The following is a 16,703-nucleotide window of genomic DNA, read 5'->3' on the forward strand; positions in this document are numbered from 1 at the left end:
TCGATGATTCCTTTTCTTCTTCTTATTTGCTTGATTGTAATACCATCCATCCATCTACGGAGATGATGGCTGACCATTGAAAACTCATCAGCTGATCGTGCACGTGACAAAAAACGCGGAAAAAAAAGTCTGAATATTTTTTGTCAACAAACTTCTGCCGGCCATGGGTGGGTAGGTAAGCTAGTAGAGTATAGTGCCACCTCCCTGCCCCCCAGCCAGCTGCGACGATGAGTAATATAGAATACGATAAACAGCGAGCCAGAGTGCTATTCGAAATCAATACACTATTGATACATCGGGCCATGATGATCGAGATCGCAGACAACCCCGGTTTGAACACTAACAACATCCCCCCATCGGAGATCACTGCCACCATCCAACTGTTTTCATCGCCCAATATTGACAAAATGGATGTCATCCAGCACTACTTGAGAAGAGTCCAGGCAAATTTGACGTGTATCGGGGAATTGAACGAGAAGTACCGCAATGGTGACCCAGACGCTAATGACAAACCGATTTTCCCCCACATGTTGACGCCTCCTCCTGAAGCGACGATTGAGATCCGCTCGCGTTATATCATCTTACACAAAATGTTTCCAGAAGCCATGGAGTATTTACAGCAACAAAAGGCAGTTTATCTTCAACAACAACAAGGTCAACCGGATCAGCAGCAGGAGCAACAACACGGCCAGGAAAAAGAAGCACGACAACAACAACTGCCGCAACAGCAACAACAACAGGACCAAACAATTCTTCAACAAACTCCGCAAATTCAGCATCCTCAGAATCCTCAGCCTCAACAACCAATGATGACCAACAACCCTAATAATACCATGAATAACACAAGTAATCACTCGACTCCAGTATTACAGAATTTGAACACCCCATTGGTCGCTCCTAGTACCCTTCAAGGAAGTAAAGGTAATACTAGAAACAATAGTCCGTTAGTTCCTGCGGCCTCTATTATGATGAATAATAATAATAACAACAGTCCGTTAGTTCCTGGGGCCTCTATTATGATGAATAATAATAACAACAGTCCGTTAGTTCCTGGGGCCTCTATCATGATGAATAATAATAATAATAGTCCATTAGTTCCTGGGGCCTCTATCATGATGAATAATAACAACAGTCCGTTAGTTCCTGTGGCCGCTGCCATGATGAATAATAACAACAACAATAATAACAGTCCGTTAGTTACCACGGCTACTACAATAATGAATAATAATAATTATAATAATAATAATAATATTAACACGATGTCACCGCATACCAACAGATCTACTAATAGCACACCTTCGATTTCTTCAGCACAACATCAACAGCCACAACAACCCCAACCGCAAACTCAACAACAACAGTTCAATAACAACGAGCAAGACAATAATGGTATGAGTCCAAATGCAATAAGTAACTTGCCAATCGGTAACCTGAATATGGGAACGATGAACAATAATATGATGGAAATGAATATGCGAGATAACTTACAGAACGACATGATGGAAATGGATATGGCAATGTTGCAGGGAAATCAGGACAATAATAGCCAACAGGGTAATGATTTTCCTGGAACAATGAACATGAATCAAATTGAAAATGATGGTATGGATATGAATATGAATAGTGCTGGCGATGGCATGTGGTGATTGATGATTACAATTTCCATGATATGTATCTAAGGCCTTTTCTCTTTATTTTTGCATTTCTTTTTTTTTTGTATTATTAAATAGTTGTCCTCTAGATTTATAAACAACATATTACATATATATGCAAAGGAAAAAAAAAAAATGAAAAGAAAAAAGAAAAAGAAAAAACAATTCCCTATCTATGTAAACACTAAAAGAATGAAAAAGAATAACAAATCAAGGTGAGCTTTCCATCTTTTGCTTCTTCTTCTTATTACCTTTACCAACTGCCTCGACCTTTTCCAATTGGAAAACTCTCGTTCCCCACATAACGTAACCACCACCACCTCTACTGGTCATGACTGGATGAATTTTCCCTGGAACCGCTTGATAGCTTCTTGCTCTGGTTTCATAAACACTTGCTCCCAAGATTGGAATGTTTTGATTTGCAATCGCGTGGAAAGTTTCCACCAATAGTTCTTTAAACTGACTGTAAATAACCACGGATCTTGAGCCACCAACCTTACCTATAAGACTCTCAAGAACCGAAGGAATGTATAATGTCGTTAGAAGAATGAGCCCGTCAAAGTTTCCTGATTTGCAAGTTTTGAGAATTTTGATTAAGTCGGAGTAGTTTGAGAATTTTTTAACGTAGCGAGCTTTTTTAGTTTTCAGTAACTTATCAACCTCATCTTTAGGTAATGGTTTAAAGAATGCGCAGGCTTCATCGCTCGCCAAAATGTCATCGATTGGGCTGATAAATTGTAAGAAATCAATAGTTTTAACCATCTTGTTAATATATACCGGTGGATAGTTGGAATATCTTTCTAATGCCGTCAAATTCACGTGTTCATTTTCAGAAACCACCACGATTTCCCCTTGACCATTCATTCTTTCCAACATACAGTAAGTGAGGAGCCCTAAAGATTCGTCCATAATCAAGTATCTGCCCCCTGGTCTAACGTTAGCAAGGTTCAAGATATACGCCATTGATTCCTCACTCAAGTCCAAACTCTTGCGGATATCTTTGTTGTCAATGTAATAGTTCAACAATTCTTTTGCCGATATGTATTCAATGATGAAGAATCTTGAGTATTTTTCCCGTTTACGCCTGAGGTACTTGGCTTGAGAATATTTGGTCTTTTTATCAAAGTTCCCGTGCTGGTTGATGATCGATTCGATGATTTTTCTACCGGTCTCCGAACTGTAACTTTGCTTTTTCATCGCCTCAATTTCCAAGGTTGAAAGGGTTTGCACTTTTGCTCCCAAATCTACCAAATTACTATTATCCTCGGAGAATTTCATAAGTTTTTCGATGATATCTGCTTTATCTTTATTTGTTTGATCGGCAGAGTTTTGGAGTTGGTTGGCAATTTCTTGGTTTTCATTTGCTTGCTGTTTCCCTTGCTGTTTTTGTTGTTGTTGTTGTTGTTCTACTTCTATTTCCTCCTCCTCTTCCTCCTCCTCTTCATCATCACCACCACCACCAATAGACGCACTGATTTCATCAAACACAGGTCGACCATCAACTGGTTTCACATTATCATTATCCATTACTTCGAAAGTCTGGCCGAATTTATAACCAAGGATCTGGTTGACTTGGAAATTCCCAAACTTCCCCAAACTGACAACCCTATCCTTCTTCAACTCGACCAACTTGGACCCTTGGGACGGGAGTCTGACGAGTACCCATTCGTTTTCTTTGATATGCGTGATGTTTTTAAGATATAGTTTTGGATCGAAGTTTCTAGGCTCATCTGGGTTGCCAGTTAACTCGTTTGGTGCTGACACTGGGTTGAACGCAGCTATTTGATCTAGAATGGTGTCTAATTTAGCAAGGCCTTCAGTTTCAATCACTGGATTTTGAAGATTAAAAGCGGGCTGTGGATCAGACGAGCCATTGCTTGGAACAGTGTCTGTCATTTCTGTAATAAATGCCGTATTTATGTATTATTTCGTGATAAACAGAGAAAAAAGCAGAAAACTGATAAAAGTTGAAAAAATTTTTTTTAATGGAAATCAGCCATGAGGGTGCAGGACCCCTACTTATTCAAGAGATGTCGAAAGTAGGTGATAACAATAATAATAACAATAATAATAATAATAATATAATATAATATGAGAAAGTGTTTTATGAAGAAGAAAGATAACAACAATAAACCAGAAGAAGAAAAATGTATAGATAAACAAACCATTTTTAAACAAAGTTTTGACGAAATCATGCAGAGATTTAACCAAATCAAGTAGAGAAACAGACAGACGAGTGAGTATTCAAAGAACTCCATCAAATCACAAGAAAAAAAAAAAAGAACAAGAAAGAAATATAAAGAAGTATCATTAAAATAGAGATAGCAGAATACCAAAAAAAAAAAAAAAATAACAACAAAATAAAATATAAAAAATAAAGCCAGCCAACGATTCCCTCCTAAATTGTCCAAAACTTGTTAACCACAATACTCAATAAAAGAACTAATAATTTTCGGAAAAGACCTTTATTGCATCATCTTTCTTGAATGATACCGTTGAATCAACTGATCAATGTCTATCGAATCACCATCGAAATTACTGTAATCGAACCGATCATTCAAACTCCATTTGTACTTCATCAATTCATTCGACATGATATTGATCACCAAGGTAATCTTCTCGTCCTCGGTCATGTTGGTCGCGACAATATCCAAGAAATGTAGAATCTTTGGTTTGAGATCGTCCAATACCCTTTGCTTACTCGTCAATTGCTGGTGGTATCTTCTACGCTCAAGGTACAACAACAACCCAAAGCAAAACGCAAAGAAAATAACGTTGAACACCGTCAAGGCGACGATTTCTCCCGACGATAGCTGATGTTTACTTCCGAAAAGCTTCTTCAATATGAACGTTGGTTCGCCCTCGGGTGTTGCTGCCATCGGATAGCTGGTGGTGATCGGAGATTCCGCAGAGTTTTCGGCCAATGCATCGTAGACGTTGGTTATTTTCGAAGGGTTATTGAGGATATAGTGGTTAGCAGTATTGATAGGGGACATTGTGTTATTATTATCGTTTAACCTGGTGAATATTGTTCGGATAAGGCAGTGCCATCTATTATATCCAGGGGGGAGTTTTCTCTCCTTTTTTAACACAAAAAAAAACCCCAACCAAAAATGCCAAAATGGGCAGCGATGAGATGAACGGATGATTTATATTATATATTATTGACGCTCACACCCAACATGATCACCACCACCAGCAAGAAACACAAGCCAACTGACGAAAGTACCCCGTTGTTACTGTCAGCTCCTCTGTGGGACGATCTGAGTCTTCTTCCCCCGCCTCCTCCTTATAGCCAGTCTTACGAATCGAATCATCATGATTTACAATCTAAAAAAATGAGCAAATTTCCTTTGAATATCCCACGGCTCATAAAATTACTGGTGGTAATAATGACAGTGGCAATTTGTGGGTTTGTTGCGATAAATATCTGGTTGATTGGCCCCCACTCCCAGGAGTATATCGAGAAATCCTTGGACGTTGAGGCCAAGAGCGTCGAGTTTGCAGGAATCGGAAAAGGTTTCTCTAGTGTAGGGATCAACGTTCAACTTGAAACCAGCTTTGATTACAACAAGCTCAATAACAGCTACTTAGCCTCAGTTTTTCAACTCAATGGCCGAGTTTTCAAATCGGTAGACATATCTTTAGACGATATTGAAATAAAGCTATTGGATAAACAAGACGAGGACTCGAACCCTCAAAACATTCAAGATTATTTGATCAAGTTGGGGTATATGAACATTCCTCCTTTCAATTTGAGGATCGAACAACAAACCCCAACCACCCTTGATTTGTTGATCACATTGCAACCAAACCGCAGGGAACTTTATCGGTTCTTGAAGAAACTACTGGAAAAAATGCAAAACGGGGAAAAGTTTATAATCTTTAGATTGTTTGCTAAAAGTCAGATGTCATTAAACTTGGGTATTATCCCTACTTGGAAGAAGTTCCCGGTTGATGTTGATCAAACCATTAACTTATCACCACAAATGGGATCATTAGAGTCATTTTTGGACCTGGTAATTGACTTTGTTGTACATGAGAATACCGAAGATGGGAAACCAATTACCAATGCTCCATCGGCACTGGCAGGAATTTCCAAGATGTTGATTGATAAGGTTGGCAAACCTGGATTGAATAGTTTAATTTCATTGTTGAGTCGGTGATTGGGGGATCTCTTTTTTTTTTCTTTTCTTTTTCTGTTTGCTCTCTTAGATTGCTAGTACATCAGAGTTTAGCACTTGGTATTTAATTTTGGTTCTTAATGATTTGATGTTTTATTGTCTTGTAATTTATAAGAAGATTGAAGATTGTAGTGCTACCGGCTGCTTGTGTTTGTTATACCAGCAAGGCGGGTCATCGCTCCACGGATTGCACCACATGGAAAATAATCCACAGATCCCCTTATCCACACACACACACGCACACACACACACTCTGCCCATCAATCAATCCAGCCCCCTCTCTCTCCCTCCCTCCCCAACCTACAAATCCCACTGCTCTTAAGATGCCCACCGACGTCGAAACGTATCGATACCAACGGAACTTGACAGTATATCATTCAAGCGATCAATACAAACCATACACACCTTATCAATATTACCAAGGCACCAAGAACATCCGTGACTTTCTTAACAAGTATGGCAAACAACCATCGGGATTCTTGAACAATTTACCAATCTTTGAATGCTTGGGGTATCAAGAATCGATAACTGCAAGGAATTCCGATGCACTAAAATACAAGATTGCTGAGAACTATATGGAACGAGAGGAAATTGATATATCTAAGAAGAAGAAGAAGAAGAATCATGGGACGACGGACCTTGAAGATGTAACAAAAAACTCTTACGGATTTGATATTTCCCAATTAATCGATTTTCACCACCATCATTATGTAAATGATGAATTTTCAATATATCAGGCAATTGCCAACTATCCTAGAGAGAAAAATCTAGAAGATACTAGTGAATTCGACGGGCTTTTAACTCCTGAAATATATCATCCCAGCACGTACTTCTCAATTTCCAAACCCCACGATATATTAACCTATATGAATAATTTTTATGAGATTCGGATTGTGAGGATTGGAGAAAACTTTTGCATCGAGTCATTTAATGTGGAACTTACTGCCCATGGCTGGATCATTGTCACCCTGGTCTACACTTATATGGGGGTCACCTACAAGACGATATTGAAAGAACACCACTCCAAAACAACTTTCTCCATCAAATCATACGTTGAGTATAATAATTTGATTGAGATTTTCGCCAATTTCATCTTAGACCAAATGATTCAAGTGGCGTACGTGAAGTTCGATGGTCATGGTGATTTTTATTGTCCGGTGTGTATGAATGACGATTCGGAATCGTCAATAAATCCGGTGAGGATCTTGAAATGTCGACATACGTTATGTCAAGGATGTTTGAAAGAGTGGAGTCATATCAAATCGCAATGTCCTTATTGTAACGCCACGTTTTCTAATTTCAAAAAATTCCCCCGTTATTTGACCCATCAACAGATATTCATGTCGAAATATTGGAAGTTGAAAGTGTTGCTCAATGATACGCCAATGTTTCAGCTACTACAAGAATTTGGGAAATTACAAACTGGGTTAGTGGAGCCAAGCTTGAATGTAAACATGATCAGTTTGATGACAATCTTGACCAGTAAAGCTAAAATGTTGGCAATGACCCAAGACTTTGACAAGCGGGAAATCGATTTTAATAAGTGTATTGAAATTGATAATTCGTTGAAATTTGAAAATTCCAAACAATCACTAAGCGATGATCTAATAGGGTATCTTTCAGTGATTGCCAATAATCCAGAAAGAAGAAAAACGAATTTCCCTAAAATAATGGGGTTCCAATCGTTGATTTTTTTAGGGGACTATTTGTTCAAGGATTGTATTAAGAAATTCCAGTTTCAAAAAATTGGCAAGTTTGAATCCCGCCAGATCGACAATATACAATCAAATTCGAATTACGATGATGATGATGATGATAATGAAAGTGCATCGCTTTTAAGACACGTCGTGCCAAAGAAAAGCAGTAATAGTGGAGGACCAATGCTGTTGTTGAGGAACCTTTTCCAAGAAAGTGTGTCGGATTTGGAAAATAAAATCAAATATCCTTTCACTTACGACACGTATTTTCGTAACTATGATAAGACGGTCATGAGGCTATATGATGACTGGATCGATACGACGATTCTTGATGCCCATCAAGTTTTTATTCGACCAAGAATCGGCATTTCCCTTGCGGTGATGTTCCAAAAAAACCCCAATCTATTCCAAAAATTGCTCCATCAGCAAATCCTGGAGTATAATTTTTTAGCGAATCTCGTGAAGAAAAAACACCAACGGAAGATGGGTAAGCCCAATGACTCTTTGATTCCCAATATAAAACAAACAATTGAGGCCAAGAAGTATACCTCGGCTCCCGTCACTGAAAATGAATTATTGTGGATGGAAATCGTGGTGACATTATCAGATTTGTTCGAGATGAGCATTATTTTTTACAAAGAGTTTAAAATTATGGCGAAGCAATTTGTGTACCACAAGAAAATTGGCGAAAAAATTCAGGGGACTATAGAAATGGTTTTGGATTCACAAATCGTTAATGATTTCATTTACATGCTCTTATCACCTTCGGTAGCACCCCAGTTGCGTAGTTTCACCAGAGGACCGATGACCAAGCTCACGATTTTGCTAGCTTTTGAGATTGTAATATTGTCAATGTTGAGAGGCTATAAATTTTGAAAAAGAAGCAAAAACAAAAAGGTATATATAAAAATCATAGAAACAAAGAGCGCACGCACTCTTTACATTATATACACACTAAAACAAAAATAACGGCTATCATCTAAACAAAAAATATAATGTATATATATATATAATAATAACATTCATGATATGTGTGATGTCCTTTCCGTCCCTGCTAACCCCGAAAATAATAATAATAATAATAATAATAATAATAATAATAATAATAATAATAATAATAATAATAAGATATTAATCAATCTAATCTTGCAGCAACACCCCATACTTCCCCATAATTTTTCTTACCTCTAGTTTCTGGGAATAACTTCCAGACCAGTATTCCAACAACCGCACAACTAATCCCAAAAATCCCAAAAACATAACCCCCAAGTTTCAAGTTCAAAATAGGAAACAAATAACCAACGAGAAAAGTCGCCATCCAATTAAGCACCGTACCAAAACTTTGGGCCACGGTTGTAGCTTGTAATTGAGTAACTTCTGAGATGAGTAAAAACGGAATTGGCCCCAACCCCATGGCAAAAGCTGCAATATAAGAAAAAATTGCAAAAACCGTGACATAAGGATGCTCACCAACAATTCCTTGGACCGTCAATAAACAAGCAATCCCCATAATCGATACCGATCCAATAAGTAAAGGTCTGCGGCCAGCGCGGTCCACAACAACCGCAGCCACATATGTGACCCCGACATTAAGGAGAGAAATAGCACAATTGAGCAAGACAGCGTATTGCGGAAGAAGAGAGGAGATGATACTCACTCCGTAAAAGATAATTGAATTGATACCACATAGTTGTTGGCCAATCATGATGATCGACACAATAAGACGGGAGTTATAAAATTCCGACGACATCAAGTACTTTAGCATAGTGACATTTGAGGATTTTGGTTCGATATTTGATGATGGAAGTAAAGATTGGGACTCTGCTCCAGGCGGATTAGAATCAGACATTTCGGCAATCCACTGAGAGATTTCGTTGGCAATTTGTTCATCTGAATAATCATCAGGGTTTCTGAGGGCTCTAAGCGATTTCTTTGCCAATTCGATCTCATTATGTTTGACCAACCATTTTGGACTTTCATCGACAAATGATAACCCCACAATGTTGGCGGCGGCAATGATGAAACCCATAAATAATAGATATCTCCATTGATCGGTGTTTGCCCAATTGATCGCCAACAACTGAGTGAAAAGAATACCAACGTTCACCGAGAACTGATTCAAGCTCCCAAGAAAGCCCTTTGTGTCATGAGTGGCGATTTCATTGATGAACAACGGAGTATTCACAATGCTGGTGCCAGCGCCTAGCCCCGAAATAAACCGACCCAAAACAAGAGAAGACTTGGTATTAGAGAACGCCTCAAATAATGAGCCAACAATAAAGAATGAAGTGTTGATGAAGCTGGAGTTCTTGCGACCAAATTTGTCACTAAGGGGACTGGCAATCATCGAACCGATAAGACCACCAATTGAGAATATTGAAGTGACAAGACCAATTTCCGAAGTATCAAGGGGAATACATGACAAATACTCGTGGCGAACGAACCAAGAGGAGCCAGGCCCATCTATAGTATTACGGCATGATAAAACTGCTTCGGGAGCGTTAAGTTCTGCCTGTTGTTCATGATGATGTTAGTTGGGACCGATGAAATAATGGTACTTGATGGAGAAAATAGGGCACTCACCATATGGTACCCATACTGAAGGGACCCTAGACAGGCCACAGCCGTAGACAATAACAGCTGGGTGGTGTAGCCAGAAGTCATTTTCTGTATATATATATATATATGTGTGTGTATAAATGGAAGGTGTTATAGAAGGAATGTTTGGATGTATGTAATTTTTATTGGTTTATTTTTTGCTCTTTAACAAAATATTTTTTTCTTTTATTTCATTTTTTGATCTGAAATCACCAGCAAGGACTTAGAGGATTAATCAATATTGAATACAATGTCTTTAAGAGTTTTGGGAGCGAAAGCAGCAGCATCATTAGATAAAGAATTGATGTCCACCCAGGGCTTTTCATTGGACCAATTGGTGAGTGTTATTATTTTCCCCGGAGCTTTCTTCTCAAGCACATCAATGGGCTAACTAACTAACAACCAACCATTAGATGGAATTAGCAGGACTAAGTGTCGCTCAAGCAGTATACAAGACATATCCTCCAAAATCTTACAAGAAAGTTCTCATTTTAAGCGGTCCTGGAAACAATGGCGGCGATGGCCTTGTTGCTGCCAGACACTTGAAGTTGATGGGATACCATCCTTCGGTATTCTATTTCATCAAACTGGCGAAATTCGAGAAATTGGAAATACAATTGCACTCGTTTGGTATCCCATTATACTTATCTACAGACTCCCAGGATGTTGTTGGGGATATCAAGCGGTTGGTGATGTCGCATGACTCTATCATTGATGCGTTGTTTGGGTTTTCCTTTAGACCCCCATTGAGAGATCCTTACAATCAAGTCATCAAAGGACTTATCGCCAGCGGGAAACCGGTGATCAGTGTGGATATGCCCACTGGATGGGACGTCGATGAGGGCCCACGAGCCGCAGCAATTCCTCAAGATGAGGTGCTCGAGCCATCGGTATTGGTGTCACTAACTGCCCCTAAACCAGCAAGCGTGTACTTCAAAGGCAAGTACCACTATTTGGGTGGTCGGTTCATCAGCGAGGCCATCGCTCAGAAATACAACTTCGACGTGCCTCAATACCCAGACCTCGACCAGGTGGTGCGATTGTGATTTATCTATATATATATAAATAAACATAAAACATATATGTGGACGCCTTTTCTGTTTGACGTTTAGTAACGAGATGAGCTGTGCAGGGTGCTGCACCCCAGACGCCACCGGCATTTTCTTATTTTTTTGTTTTATTTTTTTTTTTTTGATGATGATTTGTTTGAAATATTAAGACAATACATCCCCATCGCATTTGGCCAGCACCCAGCAGACGTCAGTAGACAGGAATGGAGGACGACCAAGACAAGGCTTTCCAATACCAGGACCAGCTGGAGCCCACAGATTTACCGTCGATATGCCAGAAAATCAACGAGAAACAGACCCCGAAACGTGTCAAACTATACTATCTTATTGATGAAGCATGGGCCGATGAAGGGACCGGTTACTGCATTGGATCGATAGAAGACAATAAAGACGCTTATCTTGTAATTGAAAACGAGGAAAAACAGAATGACATTCTCTTGAAAGCCCAAATTTTTGGAAATACCCAGTATCAAAAACAACAAGAAACTCTTATTGTATGGACCGATGCTAATGGGGTGGATATCGCCATTTCATTTCAAGAATCGGAGGGATGCACCCTTTTATGTGAATTCATTATTCTGGTGCAGAAATATCTAGAAAACAAGATTAGTCTAGTAGCGATTTTGGCTGGGGAAGAAGCAGGAGTTACGGAAATCATTTGTGGACCCATTGAATACCCGACAAACCCAACAATGGACCCCGATAACTTGAATTATATTTGTTCGATACTTCTGATCAATGGTAATTCTATGGCGGGGAGAGAAGAAATCGCCAAGTTTCTTGCCATTAACGCAACGTTCTTAACGGATTTAATTGAGGTTTTCCGCCAAAGTGAGACAGAACATAATTTGAGGAATTTACATCGACTATGCTCCATTGTCAAAATTTTGATATCGTACAATGAGAACGGGGTATTTGAAGTTCTTTTTAATGACGAGAGCTATTTTTTGGACATAATTGGAATATTGGAATACGACCCGGAATTCCCCACTTATAAATCGAAATTCAGAGAGTATTTACAAAACGATTCGAAATTCAAAGAAATCATCCCCATTGAAGAACTCAAAATGAAAAAACTCATCATATCCACTTTCAATTTTCAATTTTTAAAAGATGTTGTTTTGGCGAGATTGTTGGATGATCCATCGGTCAATTCGATCGCCACATTGATTTATTTCAACCAAGTGGAAATTCTCAAGTTTCTTCAGGAAGAAGAAAATTTTTTGTCGAACCTATTCAATTTATACAACCCCGAGTCACAAACCCCGCAAGGTACTAAAAGAGGAGGGGTTAAAATGATCCACCAATATGTGATCATCTCTAAATCTTTACAAGCATCCCAAAGATCGGATTTCTTCAAAGCATTGGTGAAAAAGGGATTATTTAAAATGATCAAATTTTCGCTTAAAGATTCACAAGTTGATATCCGAGTGATTGGTACGGAACTTATTGTGGCGATTTTGGAACAGGACGCCACTTTGATCAATGGTATTGGGGAAATAGATAATGATAAACGGACGATCGAAGAGATCAATGGTCAAGATGAAGCGGTGAAGAAACGGAAACTCGATGAATCAAACAAATCTATCAGCATACCCAGCCCGGAAAAAAACCCCCCGTCAGAGGCAAAAACTTCGTATTCCAAGATTCTCCACCAAGTGAAATTTAAAACAAAGAAAGAAGATACCCCAATTAAATTCAGTAGTGATATGAATTTATTACTTGTGCTTACCGATTTGCTAATTGAAGAAGTTGATCAAGGGTTGAAAGCCCAAGCGTTCTGCGCGATCAAATCATTACTTGATCCCAATAATAAGGTGACTCCTGGTGCGGTAGTGAGTTTTGAGAAACTCAACAAGGTAACTTTTGATACCGACGCGTATATTAACAGCTTCTATGAGAAAGTCGCGCCGATTCTATTCAAACCATTGGTTGATCTTGCTGATTGGAACGGTCAGGCAGGTACCATAAACCGCCAGGTTGATGAATTGTTGATATTGCATTTGTGTGATATCATTACTATTTGTGCCAAAGACCATAGAATAGAAGCCAGGTCGTTTATTATGGAGCACCGGATTTTGGAAGGGATTAATAAATTACAAATGAGCAGGTTTGCTTCAACAGCAGGAGATGGGAAAAATCAACATCAAGCTCCATTCAAGAAGAATGTTCAATTGGCGGCAATCAGGTGTATCAAATCCATAGTTCTGTTGAATGATGAGTTTTATACCAGAAATATCATCACTAATGACTTGTTGGGGAACTCTTTGAGATTGCTTATTTCCACTGGCGGGAAATTGAATCTTGTTCATTCGACGATCTTGGATTTATTAGATTTGATCATTGTGGGTAACCAGGATCTTGACGATTGTGTCAATTATCGATTGTTGATCGAGTATATGTTTGTGAAGTACCGGGATCTATTAGAAACCATTAGTAATCAGTCGACCAGTGGTAAAGTAATCGTTGAAATGTGCGGAGGTTGTTTAGATAATGAGAATGAGAAGTTGGAAACAAAAGATTCTACCAAAGATCAAACAAATGTCGATCAACGGGATAATGGTGATGAGAAGCAGAAGGTGTTAGAGGCAAAAGGGTCTCCTGAAAGGAAAAGCAAAATGAGAGGGCTTAAAAAGAAGGTATCATTAACGAATATGAGGCTTCGAGTTAATAACAATGGAAAATCAAAAAGCCACGAAAGTGAATTTGAATCCAAAGATGGGATTAGAGGTGGTGATGATGGTGGAAATTTTGAAGATGAAGATGTTGAGATGAGCGTACTGCCGTTACTGAATGTTAGTGAAGCCGGAGCACAGGATGGGGGTAAGCTAATCAAGGTCAAATCGATTTCTAAATTCAAGATGAATTTGACAGGGAAATTATCGACGTCTTTAAATTCTATTAGTTCTGGAATTAGTTCAATTAACGAACCATCAGTCAATACTGATGGTGATAAAGGATCGTTTGAACAAGACCCTGTCGATGATAATGATGATGATGATGATGATGATGATGATGATGATAGCTGTGCGAAACCAGATGATTTACCAAGTGGAGGTGATTTGATGAAAGGTTTATTTGATAAAGAGGTCGCTAAGAATGAAGAAGGGGGGAATGGTGGTATAATTAAGGCTTCTGGGGTCAATAATAATGAGAATAATTCTTCTTCTGATGAAGAAAAGAAACAATCTTTGAAAGGGATCATTGGAAAAACTCTAAAATTCAAAAGATAATTTTTCAATGTGTTTTTGGTTTGTTTCGAAATATAAAATGATAAATATATATAAATATTTGTATCATTATTATGCTTAGCTAAATGGTTTTTCCTTGCTTTTTTCCTTTAATGATTTTTTTTTTCTTTAATGATTTATATGATATTTTGTGAATAATAGATGTATTATTAGTTTTGTGTTACAATATGTAGGGGTGGGTACATAGATGATTGTATTTTCAATGGTTTGCAAATCGACGTTACAATAACTTATAGTTGATAATTATATTTATTTATATATATATAAAAACAAGAAAAAAAAAAAAACAATGTCATTAAAAGTATAATAATCATAAGCGTGGTTTGTCATTCAACAATTTGACTAATTGTTCAGGGGTTGGGGAATTATTAGTCCGTAGCCCGCTATGCCACATTCCTCCGTCAACAACCACGATTTCCCCAGTGACATAACTAGCAGCAGGGGAAAATAACCACACGGTAGCATCAGCGATATCGGTGGTGGTCCCCAATCTTTGTAATGGGATTTCTTTTGGTAATTGCTCGATTTTCGCTCCTCCTAACCGTTTCATTCCTTCGGTCATCGAGCTGTCATTGCTATCTCCGCCATTGCCCCCGATGGCCCCGGGAGCAATACAATTGACCCTGATCCCAAGAGGACCAAACTCTACTGCCAAATTATTGGACATGGCATCGATCCCGGCTTTGGCGGCCGACGCGTGGGTTTGTAAAGGAATCCCGGTATATTGTAAAGTGGCGGAGACAAATAATAAACAACCTTGGGATTTCTTTAAATGAGGAAACACCGCCTTGACGGTGTTGAACGCTCCCAACAAATCGATGGAGATCACCGATTTGAAAGCGTTCGATGATAAATGGTTGAAATCGGCCAAGAAGTTGCCAGCAGCCCCAGCAATGACAAAGTCGATTTTCCCCAATTTTGACACCGCGAGGTCTGCGGCGTGTTTTATTGATTGGACGCTTCTAACGTCAACGTTCCCGATTCCCAACACCGTGGCCCCTGGACGTAACGAGGCGATTTCTTTTGCTGCGGCCTCGGCTTTATCAGGATTGCGGCCAATAATGGCGGCATTGGCTCCTAGGGCCACCAATGCTTTTGCTTGGACTTTGCAAATGGTTCCCGAGCCTCCGGTGATAAACGCCACTTTACCTTTGAAAAGGTCTGGTTTCCACGAGGAGTTTTTGGCGTAGTTTTCGTCGACGATCATTATGATTTGCAGACAGAGGAAGAAGGAGAAGAAGTTTTTTTTTTTTTTTTTTTTTTTTTCAATGGAAGAAGCACAGGGGAATATATAATAAAAATATTAACAGGACAACAACAACAATGGTGGTTGAGGGGGAGATGATGATGCTTGTTGTTGTTGTTGTTGTTGTTGTTGTTGTGGAGATGGCAGGCAGGTTGCCCTACTCCAATCGCCTGGAAATTACCGATGGGCCGCTTGATTGATTGTCTACCTTGTTGTGGGAATTGATGCCCATCGAACCACCGCCAAACCCTTTGCTGTCATTAACATATTAAAGATCTCTGCTGTTAGGAGATCTCCACTTCCCACTCCCCATCGACCGCCCACAGTCTTTTGCATCACATCATTTTGTCACCAAATACCTTCTTCCCTCCACCATCATCATCACCGGTGGTTGTCAAAAAAAGTATCCTGCGCTTAGCACTTTGTCTTGCCAAAAAGATTAAAAAAAAAAAATTGTTAACCCCATAGTAATAAATACCATAACATATCATAATATATCATTTGTATAATAAATAATCAACCCCCCATAATGTCCGCGGTCCAACAGAAAGTGGTACGTCATATTGTTCACAATTATTTCCCCCCTTTACAAAAGAAAAAAAAAAAAAAAAGGAGGAGGAGGAAAAAAGAGAAAGTCAAAATTATCGTTACTAACCTATTTCTATTCTATAGATGGTTCCCCCAGTGAACCTTTTATTCAAACTTTACCAACAAGAATCAACAGTACAGATCTGGTTATACGAACAAAACCATTCGCGTATCCAGGGTAAAATATGCGGGTTTGATGAGTTCATGAATATCGTTGTTGGAGAAGCTATTGAAATCGATACCAAAGACACCAGTAAGCGCACACCATTGGGGAGAATCCTTTTGAAAGGTGATAATATATCGTTGGTCAGTAGCTTGGACGTCTAAAAAATGGGCAAGCATTTCTTGAATTGTTGATTATTATTCTTATTTGTTCACATTTTTTTTTTTTTGTCTTTTTTTTGTATAGTATTAAAT

General features: G+C 38.8%; 10 protein-coding genes across 10 annotated transcripts; 6 read left to right on the plus strand and 4 right to left on the minus strand. All coding sequences in view use genetic code 12, as the record gives it.

Moving 5' to 3' along the window:
• Positions 1 to 227: 227 nt before the first annotated feature.
• DASC09_056780 (uncharacterized protein) lies at positions 228 to 1,646 on the plus strand (the record flags this gene model as incomplete). The annotated part of the gene is made up of 1 exon (XM_064999263.1): positions 228 to 1,646. The coding sequence occupies one exon, from the start codon at positions 228 to 230 to the stop codon at positions 1,644 to 1,646; it is 1,419 nt and encodes a 472-aa protein (XP_064855335.1).
• Positions 1,647 to 1,862: 216 nt separating this feature from the next.
• Positions 1,863 to 3,548, minus strand: GCD10 (tRNA 1-methyladenosine methyltransferase subunit GCD10; the record flags this gene model as incomplete). The annotated part of the gene is made up of 1 exon (XM_064999264.1): positions 1,863 to 3,548. One exon carries the CDS (start codon positions 3,546 to 3,548, stop codon positions 1,863 to 1,865), a length of 1,686 nt encoding a protein of 561 aa, XP_064855336.1.
• A 569-nt stretch (positions 3,549 to 4,117) lies between these two features.
• DASC09_056800 (uncharacterized protein) lies at positions 4,118 to 4,648 on the minus strand (the record flags this gene model as incomplete). Its single annotated transcript, XM_064999265.1, has 1 exon — positions 4,118 to 4,648. The coding sequence occupies one exon, from the start codon at positions 4,646 to 4,648 to the stop codon at positions 4,118 to 4,120; it is 531 nt and encodes a 176-aa protein (XP_064855337.1).
• A 186-nt stretch (positions 4,649 to 4,834) lies between these two features.
• On the plus strand, positions 4,835 to 5,818 carry DASC09_056810 (uncharacterized protein; the record flags this gene model as incomplete). Its single annotated transcript, XM_064999266.1, has 1 exon — positions 4,835 to 5,818. One exon carries the CDS (start codon positions 4,835 to 4,837, stop codon positions 5,816 to 5,818), a length of 984 nt encoding a protein of 327 aa, XP_064855338.1.
• Positions 5,819 to 6,159: 341 nt separating this feature from the next.
• On the plus strand, positions 6,160 to 8,409 carry DASC09_056820 (RING finger protein; the record flags this gene model as incomplete). The annotated part of the gene is made up of 1 exon (XM_064999267.1): positions 6,160 to 8,409. The coding sequence occupies one exon, from the start codon at positions 6,160 to 6,162 to the stop codon at positions 8,407 to 8,409; it is 2,250 nt and encodes a 749-aa protein (XP_064855339.1).
• A 259-nt stretch (positions 8,410 to 8,668) lies between these two features.
• On the minus strand, positions 8,669 to 10,197 carry DASC09_056830 (Vvs1 protein; the record flags this gene model as incomplete). The annotated part of the gene is made up of 2 exons (XM_064999268.1): positions 8,669 to 10,045; positions 10,117 to 10,197. 2 exons carry the CDS (start codon positions 10,195 to 10,197, stop codon positions 8,669 to 8,671), a joined length of 1,458 nt encoding a protein of 485 aa, XP_064855340.1.
• Positions 10,198 to 10,381: 184 nt separating this feature from the next.
• On the plus strand, positions 10,382 to 11,177 carry NNR1 (NADHX epimerase; the record flags this gene model as incomplete). The annotated part of the gene is made up of 2 exons (XM_064999269.1): positions 10,382 to 10,468; positions 10,545 to 11,177. 2 exons carry the CDS (start codon positions 10,382 to 10,384, stop codon positions 11,175 to 11,177), a joined length of 720 nt encoding a protein of 239 aa, XP_064855341.1.
• A 227-nt stretch (positions 11,178 to 11,404) lies between these two features.
• Positions 11,405 to 14,434, plus strand: PSY2 (Psy2p; the record flags this gene model as incomplete). The annotated part of the gene is made up of 1 exon (XM_064999270.1): positions 11,405 to 14,434. The coding sequence occupies one exon, from the start codon at positions 11,405 to 11,407 to the stop codon at positions 14,432 to 14,434; it is 3,030 nt and encodes a 1,009-aa protein (XP_064855342.1).
• A 328-nt stretch (positions 14,435 to 14,762) lies between these two features.
• On the minus strand, positions 14,763 to 15,659 carry SPS19 (2,4-dienoyl-CoA reductase (NADPH); the record flags this gene model as incomplete). The annotated part of the gene is made up of 1 exon (XM_064999271.1): positions 14,763 to 15,659. One exon carries the CDS (start codon positions 15,657 to 15,659, stop codon positions 14,763 to 14,765), a length of 897 nt encoding a protein of 298 aa, XP_064855343.1.
• A 568-nt stretch (positions 15,660 to 16,227) lies between these two features.
• On the plus strand, positions 16,228 to 16,613 carry DASC09_056870 (small nuclear ribonucleoprotein E; the record flags this gene model as incomplete). The annotated part of the gene is made up of 2 exons (XM_064999272.1): positions 16,228 to 16,251; positions 16,371 to 16,613. The coding sequence occupies 2 exons, from the start codon at positions 16,228 to 16,230 to the stop codon at positions 16,611 to 16,613; spliced, it is 267 nt and encodes an 88-aa protein (XP_064855344.1).
• Between the last annotated feature and the right edge of the window lie 90 nt (positions 16,614 to 16,703).

Source organism: Saccharomycopsis crataegensis (genome assembly GCF_037102585.1).
Source record: "Saccharomycopsis crataegensis DNA, jcf7180000000097, whole genome shotgun sequence".
NCBI lineage: Eukaryota > Fungi > Ascomycota > Saccharomycetes > Ascoideales > Saccharomycopsidaceae > Saccharomycopsis > Saccharomycopsis crataegensis.